This window comes from Neocloeon triangulifer, unplaced genomic scaffold, assembly GCF_031216515.1.
Source record: "Neocloeon triangulifer isolate White Clay Creek 2 clone unplaced genomic scaffold, ASM3121651v1 ptg000022l, whole genome shotgun sequence".
In the NCBI taxonomy this organism is placed as follows: domain Eukaryota; kingdom Metazoa; phylum Arthropoda; class Insecta; order Ephemeroptera; family Baetidae; genus Neocloeon; species Neocloeon triangulifer.
The window spans coordinates 2040219-2066448 of NW_026775562.1; the positions used below are offsets into that span (position 1 = coordinate 2040219).

The 26230-nt window shown below is 35.1% G+C and overlaps 1 protein-coding gene across 1 annotated transcript; it reads left to right on the top strand.

The window, feature by feature from the left end:
• Positions 1–1777: 1777 nt before the first annotated feature.
• LOC132204291 (pituitary homeobox x) lies at positions 1778–24984 on the top strand. Its single transcript, XM_059632704.1, has 4 exons — positions 1778–2255; positions 11021–11131; positions 14883–15118; positions 22915–24984. The coding sequence occupies exons 1-4, from the start codon at positions 1955–1957 to the stop codon at positions 23548–23550; spliced, it is 1284 nt and encodes a 427-aa protein (XP_059488687.1). The 5' UTR covers positions 1778–1954; the 3' UTR covers positions 23551–24984.
• The last annotated feature ends 1246 nt before the right edge of the window (positions 24985–26230 follow it).

The following is a 26230-nucleotide window of genomic DNA, read 5'->3' on the forward strand; positions in this document are numbered from 1 at the left end:
ATTCTTTATTAAATAAAAAATTGTGAATTTAATAGAACTGTCAAAAATGTTAGCTAATATTTTGTTTTTAAATTAAATTTATTTGCTTTCGGTGTGAAATTTTTTGTCTCTCTTTGGCTGTGTAAAAGAGCGCGAGTTTGAATGATTTGCAACCTTTGGCTCTTCTCCTCCCGGGGGCGCCACCCTAAATCTTGGCAAAGGGTTCGCAGAAAGCTAAGGGTTCAATCGCGTGCGGTGGCTGTGCGGTGGAGAGAGTGAGTCTATCTGGCTGCTGCTGGTGTGTAGCGAATGATATATAGCCGAGGACTTAGGTTTAAATCGCGGTCTGGATCCCGAGATTAGGTTTTGTTGATCTCTCTGTAACTCCACTTTGAGCCCATATAGTGCTCTTGCTTGCACACACACACACGTGATGTAGCACCGCGCGCACAGAAAGAACATCGGCTTTTATACTTTATACTGGTGCGGCGGCGCCACCAAAGCCCAAGTAATAACACTTTCAGCACTAAAACATCATCATAGAACGACGCCCTGACCTTACCTCAACGTGTGCCCCGCGACGACCCAAGTTGCGCCTCATTTGGTCCACGGCGAAATCTTTTTTCTGAAAGCAAAAAACTACTCGAATAAAAAAAGGTTGTTGCAAAAATGTTTCAAGTCAATTTTTGAATTACTGTTGAAAAAAATAATAAGGAATACATAATTTCTCCGCAACAGTTAAATAAAGCAAGTTTGAAAAATTTATATCGATTTTATTTTTGTAAGGCTGATAATTTTTGTAAAATTCTGAAAAAATTTCAAAACAATTTTATGCAAATTTTATACAATTCAGTCTTTGATCGGGAGTTTGCCAAATATGAAAACAAATTAAAGAAATTTTAGAGATATTAGCACCAGAAAAATTGGAGCATCATAGAAAGTTTTAAGAAATTTTTTAGTTATAAAAATTGTGATTTAATTTAATAAATGAGGCTTTCTGCCAATTTATTAGTTTTTAAGAAAGCGTTTATTTGATAAGTGCAATTTTCTTTATCTGATTATAGCTGGGGAAAATTTTAAATAACTGTAATTTAAATTATATGAAAAAAATTGTTCGAATTATTTAATATTAAAAAAATATGCGCAAGGAAGGTTCAAATCTATTATTCAGGTTTATATTATTCAGAGATTTTTAAATTAATTGGATATCGGAAATTGATTTAGAATGAAATTAAAATTCAGCAAATTCAGGCATATCAAATTTCATGAAAATATACCAGTTTACTCATCACGAACTTCTTTATATCGGCTTAAATCTGCTTTTTTATTTTAATTTTGTTTATACCCTCTTTAATCCATTTCAACAAAACAGTTTCTGGCAATTTGAAAAAAGATTTAAAAGGAAAATAAGTGTAATTTGTAATTAAATAATTACTTCATTCTAAAAATGCTGCATGGAATCACAATGTTCAGGCAATAAATTTAAAAAATTTAATTATTTTAATTTAATTTAGGAGTTATTTTCGTCTTTTTATGGCTTTTGCTGTGGAGCTGCAAAATGGCAAATATTATAATTAAAGCAGTGCCGAGCTAACATCGCGTCTTGCGAGTTGCAAAAGGCAAACAAACAAAGCGGAATATTCGCGTGTGCTGTTGTTTGCGCGTCCGTCGGCGTTTGTTTTTCGGGCCGTCGGCCCGCCCCCGAGGAGGCCGCCGCCGCCCCTCGACGCCGAGTAGGCGTGCGCGAGCAGCGGCGGCGGCCGCGGGAGCGGCAGTGAGACTCGGCGGCGAGCGAGCGAGCGACGACCCGGCCGGCGTGCAGTGTCAGTCGGTGCAGCAGAAAGAAAAGAGCGAGCGACCCCGAACGAGCCCCCAGTCGGACCGACTGTTTTTTCCACGTGGACCCGGACGCGAAAAGGGCGGCAAGATTTTCTCGTTAAACAGTGCCGACTATCCGATAGGACGGATCCTCAAGATGGACCACGCGGCCGGGCCGAACTCGGCCGGCGGCCAGGACAACTCGGCCCTGTGTCTGCAGGACCTGGTGTCGGCGGGGGCGGCCTCCCTCGAGCACCACCACCCGGCCCACCACCACCTGCACCACCACCACCACCAGGAGCACTCGCTGCACCTCAACCACTCGGCCGCGCAGCACCTCATGAGCTCGGCCGAACACGCGGCCGCGGCCGCCGCCGTGGCCGTCGCGGCCCCCGCACCTTCCGTACCGCCACCCTGCCCGCCTCTCCACCACGAGCCGCTCGAGAAACTCAAAAGAGGTAAGTCAAAATCACCTTTCAAAACAAATCACATTTTGAATCATTTTTCGGGTATTTATTTTCTATAATTTTTCTGTAATTCAAATTTTTCTTGCTTATTATTTGTTCTATAAAATCAAAAATTCATCAGTATAAAAGAGTACAAAATTTTTCGTAATATATAATATAGATCCTGAAGTATAATTGTTCCTATTTTTATTAAATCCAAGAAAACATAATGTTTTTTTAATTTTTTAATATTTAAATTGAATTTTCCCTAAAAATATCAATCGAATTAAATTTAAAATTTTTATGAGAAGAGATTTTCCCCTTCGTTTTCTGCAACATTTATAATCTTTTTTTTTTATTAATTTTTACATATTTTACATAATTGGTATTTAAGTATGAGCAAAAACTGTTTTGATTGATAACAGACACAAAAATTTTATAGTTGGTTTATTAAAAAAATTAGTTTTGGGATATAAAATCAATAAGCAGGGTATAAACACAAATTTAAAACATAGAAATTCTTAGATCTTCTTTTTATATCGAGCCGTTTTATAAATACTAAATTTTTCTAAATTATAAATATTACTAAAGGATTTGCAGCTACATTGGCCATGTTTCTTATTAGGATTTTACGTTTATTACAATTTTTTTATACACCAGCGATAGCGGTTTAACATTTCATGACTGAAATCTTGACTGGTTGATAATTTTTTAACGTGATTCAAACGCGGTGTTTTTACATACAAAACTTTAATTGTGTTTTGATTCAAAATTTGTTGAGAGTAGAAATTAAAAAAAACAATTTCATCTTGGAATTAAAATGCCCTGCTTGCAACCATTTTACTGATAACTTTTTTCTTGTAATTTTATTGGCAAAGCTTGTTCTTTTGCACGCGCAATGCTTATGAAAACAAGCGCAAAATTCAACATTGGCAATTTGTAATTATCTACAGTGTTAACAGAAATAATATGCAACTATTAAATAATGTTCTTCTGCATGAACTAGTTTAAATTATACAAGATTATTTTAGCGTTGTTTTCTTCAATGACTTTAAAAGCAACGGATAATAATTTTTATGAAAATCATTCTTACTTTACAAATATTAGCTTTTTAATTTAATTAAGTGCGTTAAAAATAAATTCCAAAATTAATAAAATTAATGCTAAATGTTTGCAAAATTTTTAATTAAAAAAGAAAATGTCAAGGCATAGAGAAACAATGGGTTGCTTCGGTTGCTTAATTGACCCTTTGAGCTCATAAGCCCTACAAAGTAGCTGGATTGACTCAGACTTACTGCAACATTAAACAATCAGTATAGAAAAGAAAAATAGCAGCTATTTGCATTATTTATACAAAATTGAAAGTAAAACAGTTTCTAATGTGAAATTGGATACATTTAAGCAAAAGTATAATTTAAACAAACAAATAAACAAAATCTTCCGAGAAATCTCAGCTCTTATTTCTTAATTGTTTTATTAGTAAGTTTTTTTTATTTTCAGCCATTGATTTCTGCTATTCAATATTTTCAATGACGAATATTTTGAAAAATTATAACAAAATCTTTTTTGTCAGGAGATTATTTTAAAGAAAGAGAAAGAAAGGAAAGACATTAAATTAAATTGTTTTCAGTTTGTAAATAACTGTCTTTTCACCGCTATTTTAATTTGAAAATTGCTAAAATCATTACAATTAGTTTTAATTTATTTTCATTTACTTCTCATCTTAGATTTGAGGTCACACATGAAACACGGAGTAGGTCAAGTTTCACAGCAAATTATAGAGATTTGTTTTTCGTGAATTTTAAAATCGTTCAACAATTCACCAATCAAACTAATTTAGAGGTTAATTTTGCTATGTGATACTTTTTTTTAAATTAGCACTGCTGCTTGGGGTGCTGAAATTGTGATGGGGTCGAATAAATATTTTCAATAGCTCATCAAGTCGACGCATAAAATCATCACCATTTGTTTGGTTTCCCTTGACACTTTTTTGAGCATCGGCATGGGAATGCGAACAGCAGAAGATTCGGCTGAAGAGCTCATTAAGCGCAAACCCCTTTGTCGCGAGTGAGATTGGTCGCGCCTCATTGCCCGCTCGAAAACATGTTGCTGCGCGATTATATATTATATTACATGACTATATTCCCTGTGGCCGTGGCGCGGATAAAAAACAGAGTGAGAGGAAACGCGACACCGCACCCCACGGCGCGCACGAGAGCGGCTCAATTTTCCACTCGAGGGCGCCTCAAAAGAGATCTCTGACACTATCCATTCTGGGGCTCATCATTCATATCATTACCAAGTGCCTCCGACCGACCGACTCACTCAACCGGCCACCCCCATTCATCTTCATAAGCGCCCCAGTGCATATAATCGCAACAATGCCTCTTCCTATATAACGCACAAATTGAACGTTCCAATAGCAAAATTTGGGGTTAAATGAATAATTTTATCAGTTTAAACTTCTTTTTCATTACTTGGAGAAATCTGAATAAATTTATTTTGGACATTAAAAACTTTCAATGCTAAAGATGTCCAGATAAACTTAAATTTCAATGTTATTTAACTGTACTTGGAGTGATTAAAATTAAAACTAAAATCTCATATAACTTTTAAATATTCAAATCCAAAGCATTGAAATTATCGTCAATGTTTAAACTCTTCAACCACATTATGTTTCTTAATTAATTATAAAACACACTTTAATAATGATATGATTTTTTATTTTAGATGATCCTTTTGTATTATTAATGTATTTAAAACCTACTTTGTATGAAAACTTTGATGTTCAAATTTATTAGATTTTCAAGAAAATAGCTGTTCTTATCAATGGAATTAAATTGACTTTTGTCTAAATTTACAATAGCAATTAAAACGTTTTTTTTATCTAGACTTACTTAATGCGTTAAAAGAAGGTATTTTAGAAACAACGGATTTAAATTAAGGGTATAATTATTGAAATTCAGCTGCTTTTTTTTAACTTTATAGTTTTCTAGCAGTGAATGCATTTTTTGAAAAGAGGTGTGGAGATGGATAAATTTTTTCCAATAATTATTCTTTATACGCATCAGAACAATAAAAAAGAAGAAGAAAATGATGCTATAATTTTTGAAAGGATCCTTTTTTACTTCAAATTTAATAAAATGAAGAATTTTCATTTTTAAATTGAAACCACAATTATTTTTCTGTGTGATTTTTTTTACATTTTTATTTTAAATTTAAAATTATCGATTTTTTTGTGGCTGATCAAAATCCTAATAAAAATTAAAGACTTCTTAATCAGTTCAAACTTTTTAAATGATAAAAATCAGAATTATTACCAAAAGGTTAAATTGTTGTATAATTATGATATTTTTAATGAGTAAACTTTTACTCTATTTTGGTGCGAGACAAAGAGACTCTGCAAAGAGGCAACCCTAAATGAATGTGCATTATCAGGAGTAATAAAAGTGCGCGAGATGAGACGCGTCTGCCGTGGTACATTTTATAATAGGCGCAGCGGAGCGACGCGAGTTGGAATTTTTGATGGTGCGCGCGGCTGGCCGCGTAATTTATCGCCCGCCGGGCCGGAGGAATGATACGTACGTACATCTGTTGGGGTTTCTTGGGGGACCCTTAATAATTGCGGGGCTGACACGTCGTCGAGTCGGCGCGCGGGGATTAGCCGCAAAAAGAAAAAAATATACGAGAGACGCGTTCAAAAACCGATGGACAAAATAAACCAGGCAGCTGTTCACCTCAATTTGTAATCACACAGACACAACTCTTAATTTCCTTGCTAGCAAGTTTCTGTTTGTATTTAATACTCGTTGCTGTTTCTTTGTAAATGCAAGAAAAATGCTGAAATAGAATTATTGTTTTGGTTTTGATTGCATTTAAAAACCAATCTCAATGAATTCAATACTCAATTAAAGAAAATTGTGTTAAATAAGCACTTTGTTTCTTATATAATTGGATCTTTGCATGATTTATAAAAATAATTAAAAGAAATTAAAGGCAATTGAAACAATTTTTTTTCTTCTAAAATCGAAATATTATAATAATTAAACTAAACAATGATAAGAATTGAATAAGAGCTTAAGGATTTGTGGCATTGTCTTTTTTCACGTTCCATCTTGGACTTTTTGTGAGAAGAGAAAATGTATTTCAATTAAAAATTCGGCCTAAAATTTAATTACGAATTTGACTAGCACAGCAACAAAATGTAGGAAGTTAAAAATTAATTAAAAATTTCCCTTTTGGTTTTTGTTAAATTTTAATAATAATAATAATAAAAGTAATAGAAATAAGGCATATATTAATTCTTTCTCAAGATTAATAAAATAATTAAAATTATTTTACTATAATTAAGGTTTCAAATTATTATGCAAATGCAAATGAAGGTTTTTTTTACACAGCCCATTTTAATGCAATTTGGATTGAAGTTCTGATCCAAATTGTAATGTAATTATGAAATTATTTGAAAACTTTTCATTTAGAATTTTTACACACTGAAAGATACAAATTATGCTTTAAATAGAACACGTAAAACTTGAGAATTTATTGAGAATATTGTTTAGATCTTTTTCAATCTTCTAACGCAATAAGAGTGAGGATTGAAAAAATACAGCTATTTTTAAGAAGCTCTTCTTGAAATATTCTCCAAATTCATCCCCCTTTACTCAGGAGTCTTTAAATTTCCCCTCGCCCTTTTAACATTTTTTTATTTTAGATTTTAGCACGCATGATTTTCCCCCTTCCGTGTGTCCAAATCACGTCCGAATCGAGCGGAAAACATAAATTTCGGGCGATATGATTGCGCGAACAGAAGCGACTCTGGGTGAGAAACGTGACCCTTTTGCCATACACATGTATCTAGCTAGAGTCGTGTTCGGTTTGTGAGTTAGGCCACCTGCGCGACGTGTCGTCGAAAATTCCTGGCCATGCGTGACTGCACAAATGATTTTTCGCGCTAAACGGCGTCTCGGGTTTCAAACGGAAGCCGTTCGTTTTCGTCCGCGGGGGTGTCAAGTTATTAGTCGGGGGTGGATATTAGTTGGGTGGGTGGTTAAACACAAATCAACAAGCATCTCACGAAATTATATGCGCCCCTCGCGCGGCAAGTATTTGTCAGCGGACCGGGATTTATGGACGCGACGCGCCGCGAGAAAAATCTACCGACTTTTCCCACTCAAATATATTGGCCCAGCCGCGAGTCTTGTTTATCTTCTGCCGGCACAGAAATGTTTTGCCGCCGCTGAGAAATAAATTTGCCGCATCCGAAAGTACTTTGTTTGGATTTGCAGATGACGTGCGCGTCCACTATATTTTATACAGCGCGAGCCGCCCAGAACTTTTGAAATTAGCCTTCACGTCAGACACTTCTTTTAATTTCAGTTAGATTTATCTTTTTGCTCAAAGTTTTAGATCTGTTATTTATTTATTCTTTAAATTTACAGCAAAAATTTGAATTGTAACAAAATACAACTGTAATTTTAAAATTTTGTTAAGTTTTAATATGCGCGCAATTGAGGTTATTTTTTTAAAAGCGGCAGTTCCTCAATGTGTTTTGTGAATCGTTTATTATTTTGTAATTTTCCTAGTTCTTACAAAATCCATTGATGATCTGCAATATTTTTTTGTTAAAACTACTAAAATAAAAAACTTCAAAATTGTTGGAAATTTAAACTAAAATTACCAAATAAAACATTTTTACTAAATTAAAATTATTTCTATACAATTTCAAATTTGTCACAGTCTAATAATAAATCCAAAAATTATCACCAACAAAATGTAAACAATTTAAATGATGTTCTTTTTTAATTTCAGGAACGATAAAAAGTTTATAGTTTAATTTTAATTCAATTTGATGCTGCATAATTTACCACTTTCCCATTTTTGAAAAATAGTTTCCGGCATTGAAACAATTTAAATTTTGCAAATTCCTCCACATCAATCAACAATCTTTATAAATTGAGCACAATCCACCAAAATCACTCAGGAACGCTTCTATAAAAATGATCCAAAATCATTTCAATGCAGCTTGCCTTTTGTTTATTTCATTTATGTGAACAAACACTTGTGCCTCAAAAGTAGAAAACAATCTGAAACAAAATCAAAAACAACTTACTTTACTTCATAAGAAATCAAATTTCACTCAAAATTTATTTTATTTCGGCCAAATATTCACGAATCATTAGCTTTTGCAACTTGAAATTTTCGAAAGAGAATAAATATTGGGGTTTTTTTAAATGAATAATTCTTTAAAGAAAAAAAATCCTTAGGGAAGGGAATTTGCTATAATTTATTTTACTAAAAAAATTGGAATTTTTTCACTTAGATTTAATTAATTCCTAATGATTTAAAATATTCAAATAATTAGAACTAATTTTATTTAGTAAAATATACCAATATTTAATTAAAAAAATCCATTAACTTTGTTTAATTAATAAAAATTCTATACAATGAAGTTCTAAAACAACTTTATTTGCAAATTTAATTTCATAATAATTTTCATCTTGAAAGTTTAAACTAGCAGAACTATTTTTCACCTCTCTAGTTTATGATTGTCTAAAGGGCGTTTGTTTGCGGAGCGGCGGTGACTGCGTGTCGCGTCCTGAGAGAGCCAAATAAAATAGCTCTTTATTCACAGGAGCCAGAGAGTGTGTGTGTGTCGCACCTTTTTTATTGTTCGCCAGTGTCTGGTGCCTGTGTAACGAAATAACGAACGAGTGGTGGTGGTGGTGCTGCTGCTCATTATCAGAGAGCAAACACAAAGGCCAGAGAGTGGCGCGTGCTATTGTGTTATGCGCGCCACGAATAAATAAATAAAAGTAGTGCGCTGTGTGTGCATTTGCGTGCGATAATGCTTCCAATGCTCTCTTCACCACTCGTCAGCCCGACCGACCGGCCCGCCCGGCCGCCCTCGCACTCATTACCGACTATTTGCTCACTCTCTAACTCAATGAGCGACCGAGATAAAAGAGCGCAGAGAGCACTTTTCAAACAGGTTGAAATAACAACCGGGGTTGACCACCCTGCGCGTTCATCACAATAACCAAAATTTATCTTTCCGTCACATGTATTATCACGTTTGAGCTGAAAACAGATATAAATGCAGTCATTCTAAAGTTTCTATATAGACGGTCTCGCCAAGCTTTTTGTATTAAAATCCAGATTTAAAAGACTTCAAACACTTGCTCTGATTTATCTGAACTGAATTATTTTAAATTAACTTTAATTTAATATATTCTTATTTCTGTTTCAAAATCTGCCTGACAAAAGTTATGCCAGCGAAATTCAGATTATGCCAGCGAAAATAAATGATGCTTGATTTTAATAAAGACAAACCCAAAATAAAAAATAATAAAAAAAAAAAAGACAAAATTGAGTGGCGCCTTCTGCGCCACTAAAAAGGGCACAGGCCGACAAGACTTTGTCTTGGCCTGACCCTATAAAAAAAAAAAATTAATCAATATTTATCATCTTCAGAATAAAATCAAAGAGGTGCTTAACCTCATTTACATTTTTTGGTCCTTATATGCAGGGCTTCTGTTGAATCCTTTGGCTTTTTGGTTATTATTCCGGTTTAAAGTACAAAAAAAAAAATCTGAATAAATAACGTCAATTTTATTGAGGCATTCAATTTTTGGCTAATTCAATTTCAAGCCTCTGGAAAGAACTAAGAATGCATTTTGCAAAATGATAAGTTTGATATTTTCGATGCACAAGTCTGAGAATTTTGTTCAAGAATTCATACAGAAGGACAAAAATTGATAAGATTTGACTGAAAATGCTCAAAATAATTGAAAAAACAAACATTTAAATCATAGAAATCAGTTTAATAACTGCTTGTTTACTTGCAAAATCATGCATTATTTCCTTACAAATAAAATGGCTATTCATTCTGACAATTTCATATAAATTACAATCTTTTCAGAGGAAAAAAGTAAATAAGCATGAAAATTAAATTGGAAAAACAAATATTTTAATTGATTTGCAGAAATTAACCGAAATCAGCGTGGAAAACAATTTGAACAAAGGCTCTCATAGTGCAAACAGAATTTGAGCGCAGGTTCAATTGGTCTGACCTTCCTAATCTTCAAACAAACCTTCGAAAATGCCTGTTTGCCAAAAGATATGTGTTTGCTTCTCTCCCATTATGCACACCAAGCGAACTGTTTCTAAAGAGCAGATATAATGCAAAGGTCAACACACACAACTGTCACCAGGATTTTTCCACAAACAGTTATAACAGTTAAGGTTTTGAAAATATTTAAGGGTATTAAATTGAATCCTTTGAAAGTGGAGTTTTCTAAATTAATTGAAAACTCAAGTAAAAGGAGAAAATTGAAATTAATGATCTTATATATTCTAAAACTGCCCAAAAACATTTACAAGCAAATTATTTCTTTGTATTTATTATTCTGATTGTTACACAAAGTCTAAGCAATTGATTTTTTTTTTTCACTTTTTAAATTAGTCCAAAATAGACACACAATAAAACTATAATTAGATTGAATTTATAATTGCAGCAAAGTTGCATATTTTGCCGAGGAGTGGATAATTTCATTGTTTACTTCAAATCCAGAAATGGATTCGGGTGTCTAAATAATAAAATTCTAAATTTCTTCAAATTGTTCAATCGAAATATTAAAAACTCTTAAAACTCTCCTTTACTTTTCTTCTTGAACTCATTGATATAATTTATTAATCTTTTTTTTTCATTTTGTTAATTTAAGACTTTTTCCAATTTTCCAAATAATAAAAAGCTCATCAATCAGTTTCTATTTTTCCAGTGTGGGAAACGTCGTCAGACTTCCGGGAAAACCCGCACAACATGACCAGCAGCATGGACCACTCGCAACTGACTTTCCCCACCGCGAGGAGTAGAGGAAGAGACAGAAAAGGTAAAGAAAAAACTCGAAATTTTCATACTGTCATTTTCTCGAGCGCAAATATTTATTTCTTCCGCTCGGTGCGCGCGGCAGATTTTTTCCTTTTCCCTCGTCGGCACGCTCGGCTGGCCATAGGGGAGGCGGGGATGAGATATTGGTGCCCGCACGCAAAATTGAATTTTTCTCGAGCATGAAGACGCTCGCCTTATTTGCAAGCGAATTTTCACACTCGAGCGAAAGGGCGGGAAAATTTATACGTCGGAAATAAAGCACGCCGAGAGTTTTAAGTCGCGCAGGAGAGAGACGGAGCAAGGAAAGTATGATAGCGGCGGCGGAGGGTTTATTTTTTCAATCTGGCGCCAATATCCAGAGGATTTGGCCGCTATCAAGTGCGTGTAAGCCCGCGAGCCTTTTGCTTTCAACGTGTGTGCGCCACCCTTGCTTTGATGCATTATAGACCGAGTTGCCGCGCTCGCGGTGTGGGAAAAAACAAGCACTCTTTGCAAAAGTGGCAAAATTTATGCAATAATTCTCAAAAACTGAATAAATCTTCTCACGACTATTGTTTTTTGTTGGAATCAATTTCCTGTCTCAAGATACGATAAAATTTGACTTGTTAATTTTGATCGATTTCATCCAAACAACTTGATTATTTAACATTAAATTAACTTATTCCTCTTAATGTATTTTGGATTAAGATTAAAGAAGAAATATATTGTTTAGAATTTTTTTAAAGAAATCATTATTTAAATTTTTTATTTCATCAAAAAATGATCACCTCGAGTGCCAAAAGGTTCCACAACAACTTCTAGAACATATATTATGGAAACTTTTAATGTGTTGATGGAAAAAAATCTTATTGGAATTTAAACCATAATTTATAAGTGAAATTTGACTATTATTTTTTCATTATCAGCTCCATTGGGAAGATTTAGAAGTTTTCAGAACAATAAAACTTCCATTTAAGGATTGAAATACTAGCTTTCAAAAATTAAGAGTACATTTAAAATTACTTAAAAATTGCTTCTCTTCAGCTTGAGTTCGTAAAATCTTCTTCAGTAGTTTAAAATTTCTCTTATAGTTAAACTTGTAACTTGTAAGTTTTAAAAAAGGTTCATTAAAATCTCACCATTTCTTTTTTGCTGAAAATTTAAGGGGGCTAAATGCAGATTTATTATTGCCAATTTGTGTGATTTTCTTACAATAAGAGAAAAAAATGCCTTAAATTAAGAATAATTTATGCGGTTGATGTTGTTTCTTGATATTTATAAAAAAAAAAAAAATGAATTGGGCTCTTACTGAAAAAATAATTGTGATTTCCATCAAAATTTTGGTTATTCCTCAAAAATTATATTTGCATTTTTTTAATAAAAAGCTAGTTTAAAAAGAATTATTCAAAATGTGCCACTTTCTTTAAACAATAAAATCTAATTTTCTTAATTTAAAAACAATAATTTAATTATCCACGTTGCCTTAAATTTGCGATAAAAACTATTATTATGGAGTTAAATTAAAATCAATTAAAACAAAGCTGTCAATAAATTTTCATTAATGCGCTGATTATTGGAATATTTGAGTTGAGGCATCACACTTTTCTCCAAATTCTAAGACGTCTCCTTATTCTTCTCTAAGACGCTTCCTGAGTCAAACACGCATCAGCCGATCAGAGTTTCGAGATTGTTAGCGTGCGCGGCGCCTTTGGTCGCGATTGTCAATAGTCGATCTGTCTCTGTCATAGACCAATATCTTGACATAATTTCTAACATCTCTCGGCGGCGTCGACAAAACCTCTCTCGTCTCGCGTGTTTGCTCTCTCGCCACACATCAGCAATATCAAACTTCTGCTCTCAAGATCGAGGCCCAAACAAAAAACACCCAAACAGTTGTTCGGCAACTTTTATTGCTGTGGAAACACACACGCTGCGATTAGGGACATGATTTTTTTATAAAATGAAAAAAACTTCAAAATTATAGTGGAGAGAAAATTAAAGTCTGAATTATTTCATTATTTTTATATGTTTGATCGAGTCCAGCGGAAAATCGAGTGCAAAAAGGGGATCAGGTCGATACGATTCGCGTCGCGCGGTGGAAAATCTGCTCGCTGTCAGCTGACAATGAGAATGAATTGCTTGTAAACAAAAACGATCGATGGTTGAAACTACGCATCTGATATAGAGTAAATTTTTTTAGGAAAACGAATTTTAAATTTTTATATAAAAATCAAACCAATTAATCGATCGATTAAAAATTACTGAAAATTGATTCAAAGAAAATCATGTCAACAAAGAATTATTCAAATTTTTTGTGATTAAGACGATTGTTATAAGAGATAAATTCTAATCTTCTGGTTCTGCATCAGTTTTAAATTCCTAGATAATATAAAGAAATTTGATAATTTTTATTCAGCAACCCAGAGAAAAGGAAGCTCTCAAGAAAATTCCCCCTCTGGGAAGTTGCCAGCGAGCAGAGCGAAAGGAAAGAAACTCGCGAATATAAATCTCCGCGGGGTTGCGTTTCGCGCAAAGTGTGCGGCCATGTGCAATCAATTTGGTTCGGAAGAGTGGCTGAAGTTTTTTTTCCCGCCGCGCCATCAGCCCGAGTTTTAAGTCAATTAATTGAGATAATGCAGTTTTTATGGGCGGCGGCGGCGGCTCCGGCAGCGTTTAGCCGAATCAATTTTCTTGATGCCGGGGGCTTTGGGGCGGAGACCACCCCCGCCCCGCACCGCTACCCCCGCCGCGCCGCTGCAGCCAGCCATCTTCTGCTGCTTCCGCGGGTTGCAGCATAAACAGGCGCAAGCGCCCTTTCCGCGCCCCAAGCAAGGCCGAGCGGGATAATTTATTTTGCTCCTTCCTGCAATTTCTGCAGCCCACGCAGCTCCTGCCTGCCCGCCCGGATAGCTCTCATCTCGAGATTTGAGCACCCCATGCCAACCAACCCCTACAACGCGTGCACCCTCCCTAGCTGCTGGGTAAATATACTCGCAGCAGCAGCACCGCCGGATTTCTTCTTTATCGCGGCGGGGCACGACGAATTCCGGAGGATAAAATGGACTGGTGTGGAAAAGGAAAAGGAGCAAATTCCTCCAACTCTCGGGGATGATCAAAATGGGCTCCTAGACTACCAGGGAACCAACATTTAAATCCAAAATAAAACTTGCCGAATTTAAAAAAAAAAAGCTAAGCAGGACAAAACTGCATTGATGTTTATTTTAATGAAAAAAATAATTATCTATGTAGTCTTTACAAAATTAGAATGGTCTGGATAAAAATAATAATTTTTTTTAAATTTCTCCAAAAATAAACCAAATTTATGTTTAAATTGCATTTGAATTAATCCCAGCAAATTTAAATTGCCCTCCTTTTCCTAGCCTGATTAATTGAACAAAATATTTCAATTGTCTTTTCCGTAACCTTTGATGTGATAGTTTGGCTCATTTTAGTACAACCACGAATTTAATAAATGAAAAGTCTCAAGAGATGCGCTATTTTAACTTTTAATCCTTTCAAGAAGCATTTTAATCGCACAAATTTTTTAAATAATTTCTGGACAATTAATCTGCTAGAAGATTTTCATGTAATAAAATATACTTTTTAATAAATTATATGAAAATATTTTTAAACGTCTATTTTTTCTAATTGGAATCTCAGTCAGGTTAATTGCTTTTGATCTTCAAAATAATTACTGTTTAACTTTGAGCATCAGCAACCTTTTTTTATATCTCAGTTATTGATTATTATTTCTCTCTCGACTGTGTTTGCAGGGAGCAGAGCTTTGTCGGTGGACGCGGGCATCGTCAAGTCGGAGCCGGGCATCGACGGAACGGACCAAGACGACGGCAAAGACGGAAAGAAGAAACGGCAGCGCAGACAGCGGACGCACTTCACCTCGCAGCAGTTGCAAGAGCTCGAGGCGACCTTTGCCAGAAACAGGTACCCGGACATGAGCACCAGGGAGGAGATCGCCATGTGGACCAGTCTCACCGAGGCCAGAGTCAGGGTGAGTTCAAAAGTTCTCATAATTATTATGAAATAATTTTTAAGTCATTATAAATAGTTTTTTTAATTTAATTTTAAGGCAAATCAAATTTTTTCCTTTTCTCAGATGAAGTAGTTGTTTTTGATAAAACCGAAGGTAAATAAATCTAAAAAATATTTGCATCAAATCTGTAAAAATTAGCGAGATGTCAGACGAAATTTGTCATGACCTGAAATCAGTTTCACCAAAAAAAGGAAGAATTAAACTGGAATCATTTTGACATTTTAGAAAAATTAAGGCAAATTAAACTTGAAAATTATCCGCAACCAATTCAACAATTCAAAGGTTTTGCCAAAAATCAAACAAAAAGCTTCTTATTGTGAGCTTGATCATGAAAATATTAGATTTCTGTTTTTATGTTTCAACCTTTGCTCAAATTCTATAGGAGTAATTTTTCTTCCCCTTTGAATGAATACACTATTCATTAAGCAAATAATATAATATTTCCAGAAAACTTTGTATGTGTATGGCAAATTTTGAGAAAACTTTAGATGGTTTAATAGAACTATAGATAAGCATAGGAAAAATTAAATCTCAATTAGTATTTTTTGAACTAAAAATTTTACGTTTTCATGCAGTCAAAATAAATTTATAGTCATAAGTATTTTATATTTTTACCAACGCTATTTTCCGTTTATAAAAAGTGGAATATAAAGAGTGGACAGATGAAAGGCGTGAATAGCGCGCGCGTGTTCTTGGTGCAGATTATTCGAAATTCATTCGGCGAAAGCGAGGTGTGTTGGGCGGCTCGCTGCTAATTCAATGGCACAGCCAGCAAGATTAGTGGAAAAATCCTCTTTCATCCCCGCGGTACATTTCGGGACTTAAGGAGCTTAAGCGGCCCGCGTTAGTTAAAATAATTGCAGCGCGCGCGCGTCTCTGAAAAATCGAACGGCGGCGTTTGCGATGATTAACGCCGCGTGCTAATTGAGTGTCAACCGAGCGACTAACGCGGCCAATTAGCCTGTCGGCGGCGGCCACTTTTTTATTCCTCTCTCAGAATGCTTGTAAGTGAGTCGATCTGATGTAGACGAGAATTGAGAGTGGTGCGAGAAGAGGCTGCGCGCGGCTTCTTTCCGTTCTATAATTAGATTAGACTTTCGTCAGCGGCAAAATGGAGCTGCTTGACGAGAAAAGAACCAGCAGCTAATCGACGAACCGATCGTTTCTACTAATTGCCACTTCACTTGAACCGAAGATAATCATCCTATTAGCATTTTGGGCTCAGATTAAATTGTTTGTCTATTTGGAGATGATTTTTCTAAATTAAATAAATACATCGATTCAAATTTGTGGTTGACAGTAAAACTCTCTTTCTGCTAGATAAACTTTGAACTTGTTAATTCGAAATTTCAATGAAATATGCAGCATGTAGAAAAATCAATATAAATAATTCAAATTTGATCATTTTCTTTGAACTGGGGGTTTTAATCCATAAAAAACTTTCGAATGGAACAAATTATTTATACTTTCATTATAGAATAGACGATTGAATGTAACTCAATTTTAAAGCAAATAACTATCTTAAAAAGGATTAAAATATAAGAATTTTTTAGCTCTTCGAAAAATTGAAGGTTTTCACAAAATTAAGAAAATATTTATGTGAAGGTATTTTTTAGTATTTATTTAAGAGTAAAATTAACTATTAAAAAGCGTAAAGTAGAGACTTCTTAAAAGTTATTTAGCTAAAAGTTTGACTGAAAACAATAAATCAAATGAAATTATTATTCAATTTCTCAAAATCATTGCAATAGAATTGATAAGTCATGAATAACAATTTCAGGCAATTTTTTTTTAATATCCAAAATATTAAATTATTTGAGGAAAGGAAAAAATAGCAAATGATTTCAAGCGTTAAAAATTTAAACTTCAATCTTAAAAAATTAATCTCAACGAAACAATATCATCTTGGGCAAAAGATCTTAATTCAAAATTTTGTAATGCAATTGATTGAAAGTCACCGGTGCAAAAAGAAATATATAAAAAATATAAATCATGGCTTATTTAAAACTGAAAACTTTTCAAAAATTGCTTTAAATTTGAATAAAGTGGCGTTATCGATTTGGTACCAGAACAAACGGGAAGTTTTGAGGGAATATTTGTAGATTTGAAAGAAAAAGCTATCACTAAAAACTTCAAATGGCACATTATTTAAATGGGACATAATTGCAAACAAAAGCAATAGGTATTGTTGATAAATGAAATAATTAAAATATTTCTAAAAAATATCATAAAATTTTAATAATAGGCTATATGAATTCGTGCCTGCATTGGAAGGATCCCTTGGGATTCTGCGCATATTTTGGCGAAATGAAGCGAAAGTGCAGAGCAAACAATGGTCGATCTTTATTTTCCTTTCCATTGTATATGACGGCGGCGAGTGTATATAAATAGTTGCGGTCGTCCAAATTGACCCGGTGGCATTCAACGAAGGAGGCGAAACGGAGCTTAATGCCCGAATAATGGCAGAGGGAGTGAATCGGTGCATTTAATAAAGGGTGCTGCGGGGGGTGCAGCGGCGAATGCAATAAAATCCACAGATGACTCGCTCATAAATATTATTGCACCCGCCGCTCGCTCTTCTCTCATTTATATTCAAATGCGTACGCGCGGCAGGCAGGCGGGGGTGCGAAAATCTAACAATGGAATTACACCCCTAATCATGCGGCGGCGAGGCTATTTTTGGCCGACGCGTCGAGATTGATTGCCTCGCCTCGCTTTGTATTAAAATGAACCGAGCTGCCGGAACCGAGCAAACGGATTAAAAAGATCACCAAAAGCGGCGGCTGACGGGTTGAGCGCATCCGATGCACTTGACTGCCAAAGTGCCAACATCGAATTGTTTTTTATTTTATTTTACTTCATTCACGAGCGACAATGGATGTAAATTTTCAATAAAAAATGTATTTCATTGAAAAAGCAAAAATAAAGAAATTAACGTTTTTTTTTTTTTTTTAAATTCAGATTATGTTAAAATAAAAATCTGGATTTCAGACCATCAAAAATTCTCTTACAGAACATTTAATTATTAAGCTTGAGATACAACTTATTTTCATAAGATACATAAAGAAGTAAAATTCGTTTTAAAAAATTTTCAGCTCAAGGAATTTGAAGTGTGTGAAATATGACGATCAATTTTGTAACTGATACGATATCTTTGTACTTCTGTGATCATTAAGATAATGATAATAATTAATCTGCAATTAACTATAAATTCTCTCCATTCTTTGTCATATTTATATGTATACTTTTATGAATAATTTGAATTATTCATTACTGACCAAGAAATCTAATGCACTGTTTATAAAAATTATTAAATTTAACAACACTTACATTCAGTAATAATAAATATCTGTAAATTTTTGTCAAGAAATAAGTATTAAATATATAATTTTATTCAGACACAGAAACATAAAAAAGAAGTAACAATGTCTGATTTTTGGTGAAATTCAAATCTCCGTGAATCAACCATCGATCGAGAACTTCTATTACAAAATGTCTTCTGATTTCGTAAAATTTTTCAATTAAATTTTTTGCCTGAAGTGTTTGCAATCGTTTCAAAGCCAATATTCTTATTTAGTTTTCCTTTTTATCGATATATTATTTCCTACTTAATATGTAAGGAATAATGATAAATTTAATTTAAAAAAATGAGAAATTATAATAAAATGAAGTTAATTAATAATTTCCTGTTCAATTAATAACTTTGAAAAATGAATTTAACTTTTTCCTTGGATATTATTTATTATTGTTGTTTATTCTTGTCCTAGAAATATATTATTCTTACTATTTCTTATGCAAATTTCATTTTTACACAGAATTTGAGAGGGGGAACTTTAAGAAAATTTCTGGAACGCAGATGTGAAAAATGCACATGGTCTTGGCACGACCAAAAAGCAGCGCGCCACACAAAAAAAACGCGCGTATCAAAAAGATACAGATAAAAGGCGTGCGATGCGATAAGACCGCAAGTACTATTTGTAATTTGTGAGTGTGAGAGAGGAAGAAATATGAGCTGCGTTATCACTTTTCGAGTAGCAGCAGCTATTTGACTGAGATGAGCACTCGGATGATGTCACACGTCACTATCAGACATAAAAAAAAACATTTTTCACAAACTGCCTGTCCAATTAGAGCCATATAATTTACAGCAATTTGAGAGATTAATATTATTAGTGACCTAATTTGATCCTAGCCACGAAACGGTATCTTCAACTTCTCAGCAAAATCTTTGCACATTTTTTTGAAATTTAATTAAAGAACGAAAACTAAATTTAGAAAATTTCAATGGAATCCTTTCATAAAAGTGAAAATAGAACAAAATATAAATTTTGTAAGGCAAATTCCTGAATTGCTGAATTTACTTAGAATATTTTTTAGATATTTTTTTTTATAAATTTTTAAAAATGAATTAAATTTCATTAAATCTTGGTAGAAATAAACGTGCATTTCACTTAAATTTAAATGGAATAAAAATTAGAATAATTCAAAATGATTTTCGATTGTAAGCAAAACTGGGCGACGATCAGTTTTATTTGGCAGAGCGGCCGAGCTCCAAGTCGTTATTGAGTGTATGGAGTGCGCGCTTCAGCAGAATTAACTTAAATTCCTTTGGTATTAGACCTTAATGCCGGGCTAAATCTGTCGGATTAACCGACTGACTCAATGTATAATGGGGCCAACCAAACTCCTCGCGCACTTTCTCACGGGACTTTGGCGAGAAAAAAATCCCACCCGGCGTCAGATATCAAATTCGGTCGCCGCGTCGATTTTGGCAATCAAAATTCACGAAGGTTTAATTTGTTAATTCTACAATACGTGTAATGGGATTATGCGGAAATTTCAGCTCACTTTTCTATTGGACGGAATTTGATTCATTTTCAATAAAACTCAATCTAATAGGATTAAGCGCAAAATAAACGCGCCCCATTTTAATATGATTTCATCCGGCCTAATGCAATTTAAAAGGGCTGCACGAAATTATCGGCGGCAAATCAGTTTTGCGAAATTAAATTTCGGTGTTTTGATGCAGAGAGCCGTTAATGCCCGTCGGCCGGCGACGCTTTTTGCGTTATTGCCAATTATAAGCGCGCGGGATTTGGGCGCATTATGTTTCGGCCATCAAATTTCAGATCACGAGGTGCACGTGATAATTAACATTTTGACAGTGGCTCGCTAGAATTAAGCGGCATTATACGCCCTCCATTATATATGGCGCACGTCCGTGCATCTCCCCGTGAAAGGGCGATTGCAATTCACTTACAGTTCGAGGGAATTAACATCAACACAGAGAGAGAAGAGCAGTGACACGTGATCCGCCAACATAGCCCCGGCTCACTATTTTCGTATATTCATGTACATGAAACGGGCGCAAGTGGCATTAACGGGGATGAGCAACGCCTTCAAATGAGGGATTTTTAAATTTCAAAATGCATTAAAATTCAAGTTTGATCAATTTACTTTCATCGAAATCTAAAATTTTGCGATTAAGGAACAAATTCAAACTAAAAATAAAAAGCCTTTAATTGGAATAAAGTTAATTTTATTTAGTTTAAATTTATTTTACAGCACAACGGCTTAGTTCAAAGATGTGCATAAATTTATATTTGATTCATAATAAATAATTTAAATTCTGATTAAATAAATAAAAAGATTTTTGCAGATTCAGATAAATTAAAATTAAATGAAATAGCAAATTTAAATTTCTAGTTTTGAAATGAAAAAGTATAAAGAAAATTTATTCGATGGGAAATCTTACGGTTGGAATAAAATAAATCGGAAATCTGGTATATTAAATTGTATTTCTCTCTTCTATACCCAAAATAAGAAGTACAATTATAACTACATTTCTAAAAGTAATTTATAATACTCAGTATTGGGACCTTTGACTAATAAATCGCATTTGCCCAGAATTAAAATTTAGATAGATTTTATTGAAAACGTGTTCACATTTGAATTCATGTTTGTTAAAATCCTTCATTAATTAATGATCAGGATTATTTTATTTCTGATAGAAATTTAGCACCAAGGAATCTCTAAATTCTGTCGAAAGAAAAAAATTAATTTTAACAAACTCTGCAGATTGGAATTATTAAGGCTTAATTTGATTCTCACAAAATACATTATTCTTATACTTGCCATAACATGCATATTAAATTATTTATGCGGTACTTAAATTTTTTAATAATTTAGTTTATCTTTGGAAATTCGGAATGAATCAACAACAATATAAATTTGAATCTGCAAAAGATAATCGGAAACCGATTTTGAGGTTTTTGAAAAGGCAGTGAACGGAATTAGCTCGGTCGTTTCCTCTCATTAATTCGAGAGGGCAATCAAATGAATGTTTGTGCAGCGCCGCGTTTTGATTATTGGCGCAATAAAAAAAGAGTTCGGGAGTAGCTGCCGGTGGCGACGGAGAGCGGTGCAATTTGCTGACATTATCTGATTAACTGGCGGATTAACTGGCGCGCACAATATGATATTACGAGCGGCAAACTCGCTCGCTCCCGCGCGCACGCAAACGCGAATTTCATCGATAAATTTGGTCGTGTGTGTGCCAACGTAGTGGCTGAGCGTAATTTATTCATAATAGCGGCACAAACAGAGCATTACCTGGGATTACCATGTTAATTAAAATCATTTTTCATTCGCAATCGAACGACAGGTTCTTTTAAACTCAGCCCGATTTGCTGCTGCCAATTAATTTGTTTCGCAATTTCCACGCCGCGATTACAGAAGCAACAACAAAAACTGTTGACTTGCGATTTTTCGCCCGTCAAAATCACCGAAGCACGATTCTCTCTTCCCCCAGGCGCCCTCCTGCGTCGCGGAGTAATAAATGAACGCTTTTATTTCGGCAATGAGCCGTTTGATTGAACCCCTAATGAAGATAAACGACTCGATCTCGGTTTCCGCGCGCACCACCCCTACTGCAGCCCGCGCCAAGTGAGACGTCTATTTTCTGGTCAAATGGGCTAATTTCAAATTACACGCTTTTCCGAAATGACACCAAACTGGCTCTGATTCCACTCCATAAACGCGGAAACTTTATGCTATGTCTCAAATTAAGAAAAATAAAATCTTGATTTATATTTTACGATTAAATATTAATTTTTCTCCTTCCTCACATGTTTCTTAATCTATCTAACACGCTTTTGTTGAAATTCAATAAAAGGAAGGTTTCAAATCCTTTGTGGTTTAGGGTGGCTTTACTGGATCTCCTGAGTATCAATCCAAGCACAACCCTTTTGTTCCACTTGACCAGACTAAGGCTAGCAAACAACTTTATATTTTTCACTTCAAAGTACAAAATATAAGGCATCAGAAAAATCCTTTGTTTAAAATATTTGAACCACTTTTTAAACTAGATTTAAAATTCTGAATAGAGTTTTTAAAATATGACAGGATATTTTTGGACATCTTTTCCCGTCAAAGAAGTCACATTCCAAGTTTTGTAAGAAAAATTAATATCACAATAAAATATACTTTGGCATAAAGTAAATGGTTTAGAAAAGTAACGACTCTGGCTTTTAGTAAAATCATAACAAATTAAATCTCTGCTTTGAATTTTTTATGTAAGCCGGCCGCCAGGCACATATAACCATTCTACTTTTCTTGATAAAGGATGATTGTTGGATTTGTCTAGATCTTGAAAAGGATCCCAGAAGTTTTTCTTGTAGTCTTATAAGCTCCATAGATAATTTTTTTGTTTGATTAAAAAGACTAATAAATTTTTTTTTTCTGTTCTGTTTCAGGTGTGGTTCAAAAACCGCCGGGCCAAGTGGCGGAAGCGTGAGCGAAACGCGATGAACGCAGCTGCAGCGGCGGCGGCCGACTTCAAGAACGGGTTCGGCACGCAATTCAACGGACTGATGCAGCCATTCGCAGACACAGACTCGCTGTACTCGTCCTACTCGTCGTACAACAACTGGGCCAAGGTGCCGAGTCCTCTGGGGGCCAAGAGCTTCCACTGGGGTCTGAACACGGTGGCGCCACTGTCGGCGGCGGGCCAGTCAAGCGTGCCGAGCGTGGGCATCAACTGCTTCAACACGCCGACGGGGGGCATGAACAGCGGGTCGACGCTGATGCCGACGTCGTCGATGAGCTCGAGCCTGAACAGTTCGCCGGCGGCGCAGTGTCCGTACGGCACGACCTCCCCGTACATGTACCGCGGCGAGGCTTGCACCTCCATGAGCTCCAGCATCGCCTCCCTCCGTCTCAAGGCCAAGCAGCACTCGTCCGGCTTCGGCACCTACTCGCCCTCGCTCAGCCCCCGCTCGGCCGCCTCCAACTCGACCCTGTCGGCCTGTCAGTACGCCGGGTCGGCCACCGGCGGCGCCACCGGCTCGGCCGTGTCCTCGTCCCCGGGCGAACGGGGCAGCGCCGTTTGAGATTCGGCCTTGGGGGTTGCCGACGACGACGACGACAACAACACAGCGCAGCACTGAGACGACGCTCGCGTACGCAATCCTCAAGGTGAAAACGCAATCAAAGTCCACGCTGGGCTTGCTCCACCATAGACTCTTCTCGGCCGCCGATTTCCTCCGTTCTAGTTCGGACGTCTGCAGCTTTTGATTTTGTTCTTTTCTTGCTCCCACTGGAAAGAAAGCAAAAAAGTGTGGCGGCAGGAGATTGGGACAAGCCCAGTTTTGATAGAACGTACAAATTATTAATGTTCTTCCCCCGCCGGATTAATATGTATGCGTAACGAAATAATTAACTAAACACAAGTGACTAGATTAAAAGCGTAACTTCTCCCACCTTTAAAATACCTGAGGTAATCCAAATACAATAAGTAGAGCCACACGATTTAGACCCTTGAACGTGTACCAATGACAAACACCCACCTATAAAATTGCGGTGAGAGTGATTCACCAGTTATAAGTTTTCCCCAATGCGGAAAAGAGACCAAGATTGTGTAATTTCTGTTACATTTGTGGATTTGTGCTCAATTTACGTTCTATATTAGGCGCAAAATTTTGAGATTCGTACAAGAGAGATGCAGAAAACTCCGTTGTAAATATTTTGGCAAAATTTTTACGCTGAAATTCAACCTAAACCAAAAATTATTGGTTAACGAGATATATCTTTAGTCTGGAAAAATGAGAGTGCGTCAGTTAAGTGAATGCAAAATCTTGTAAATACTTGAGCGATTATTTCCTATTTGTCCAGAGTTGCGCAATCTTTAGGCAATTCAAGCAATACACGCGCATCTTTAAAAGCAGAGTGTGCAGATTGTTGATTTTAGCAATTCCATTATTTGTTATATTGAACCTCTCAGAATTACGAAAAAAGAAGGAAAAACTTTAAAAGTAAGTGCGAGACTGGTGGAAAATTTTGAACTTCAGATGTGATTGAGTGTTAAATTTATCTATCAAAGTACGTCTCTCATCTCTTGTGTACTGGAGCGACGCGTGTAGAATATATTACACTTTGTTTGTGGCGAGTTTGTTATTGTACCAAAAATATGATAAATAAGTAATAATTATATATATATCTTTAATACAATCAGCATTGATCTGACGAGTATTTAAAAGAAATGAAAATCAGCCCCACATGCAATCAGGAGAGAAACTGTATTAAAAAACCATTTTTCTTCAACTTTCTAGACCGTTTCATCCGAGCATTGTTTGGTCTCTGCAAGATAATTTTGTCATTTATAGCGCAAGGCGGAGCCTATACGAGTCTCTAGTCATAGTTCTTAACTTTGCATCTATATTTACGCAGTTGTTTCCCGGATCAATCTTTCGGTTGCAGAATTGGACATAAACTGTCAAAAGTGTACAATAAAAATGCTGATTTTATTACTAATAAAATGTGCCAAAATTTCTGTGAAAATAAAACCTGGTGCTTTCTTTCATATCGATCGGGACCATCTTTGAATAAAAGTGCAAATAAAAGCATTCTAGATTAAGCAAAATATAAAAAAAAACGTGGGGAGCGAAAAGAGCCCGGATCGGTTCGAACAAAGAGAATCGTCATTTTTTCCTTTCGACGCGCTCTCCTCCCGGGGCGAACATAAAAAATCTCATTTCTGCAGACTGCGAGGGAGCGGCGAGGGAAAGAAATTGCAGATTTCAAAATGTATACATAATAAAACCGGAGCGTCGTCGTATCTCTCAGGCTGACTTGGCGCGCAGTATTGGTTATTGGATTTCGAGCAGGAATAGAAAATAAAATAACGCTGCCGAGAGAGCGCGAATCTTCCTGCCAAAGAAGCGCGACCATTTTGAATAAATTGTGCTGAACTCGTAATATGATAATATTCCTTCCTCTGCCAAAAGCAAATTCTCAGTGGATGCAAAATTTTATGGCAAAAATGGGTTTGATGTAAAAAGAACACGTTTTTATTTAAGATGCTCTAAAAATTTGAAACTGACAATGAGTAAGAGAAAAACTTGGTTTGATAAGGGATTTAAAATAACAAAATTTAGGACTTTCTTTCAATCACAAATTTAAATTCACTCTAAATATAGATATTTTTATTCCTGTCTTTCGATAATTAATTTTTAACTGTTTAATTAAAACTCAGGTTTTTATATAAGCTTCAGAAATTTATTTCTTCTTAGATAAGACTGTGCTTTGCATTCTAATCAATATTTTTTAATTTTTTAATTTAAATTTAATCATCATAATTTACTTCTTTTGTAGTTTGAATAGATTAAATTATTTAATTAAAAATTTAAAAATTGAAGAAATACATTTTCAAGTCATAATAATAGCAATTCATTGTGAAATTTAAATTGAATCTACAAGTTAAAAGAATTTTGTAATGAACAAAATTTCTAGCCGTTAAAGGATCCGTTATAGTTCAGAGATTAAATTGACTCTGCCTTCCTTTTTTTGCAGGTCTAGAATTACAAGCAGGCCGACTATTATTTCCCCTGCCCTGCAGCGGCGCGAAAATTGCAATTTTCCTTGTCAACATCAATTTATATCCTTAACGAGATAATAGGCGGTGAAAAGCACAAAAGAAGATTCACCCCGCAACCACCCCCTAATCACAACAACAACGGAGATAAACAAACTGCGGCGTGTAATTTATGTTATTAAAATACAAACGAAAGCAAC

Bases quoted from the DNA above. Each gene is read 5' to 3' on its own strand.
- LOC132204291 (XM_059632704.1), top strand. From the start codon at position 1,955: ATGGACCACGCGGCCGGGCCGAACTCGGCCGGCGGCCAGGACAACTCG. The intron at 2,256-11,020 runs GTAAGTCAAAAT...CTATTTTTCCAG, and splicing joins GCTCGAGAAACTCAAAAGAG to TGTGGGAAACGTCGTCAGAC. The intron at 15,119-22,914 runs GTGAGTTCAAAA...GTTCTGTTTCAG, and splicing joins TCACCGAGGCCAGAGTCAGG to GTGTGGTTCAAAAACCGCCG.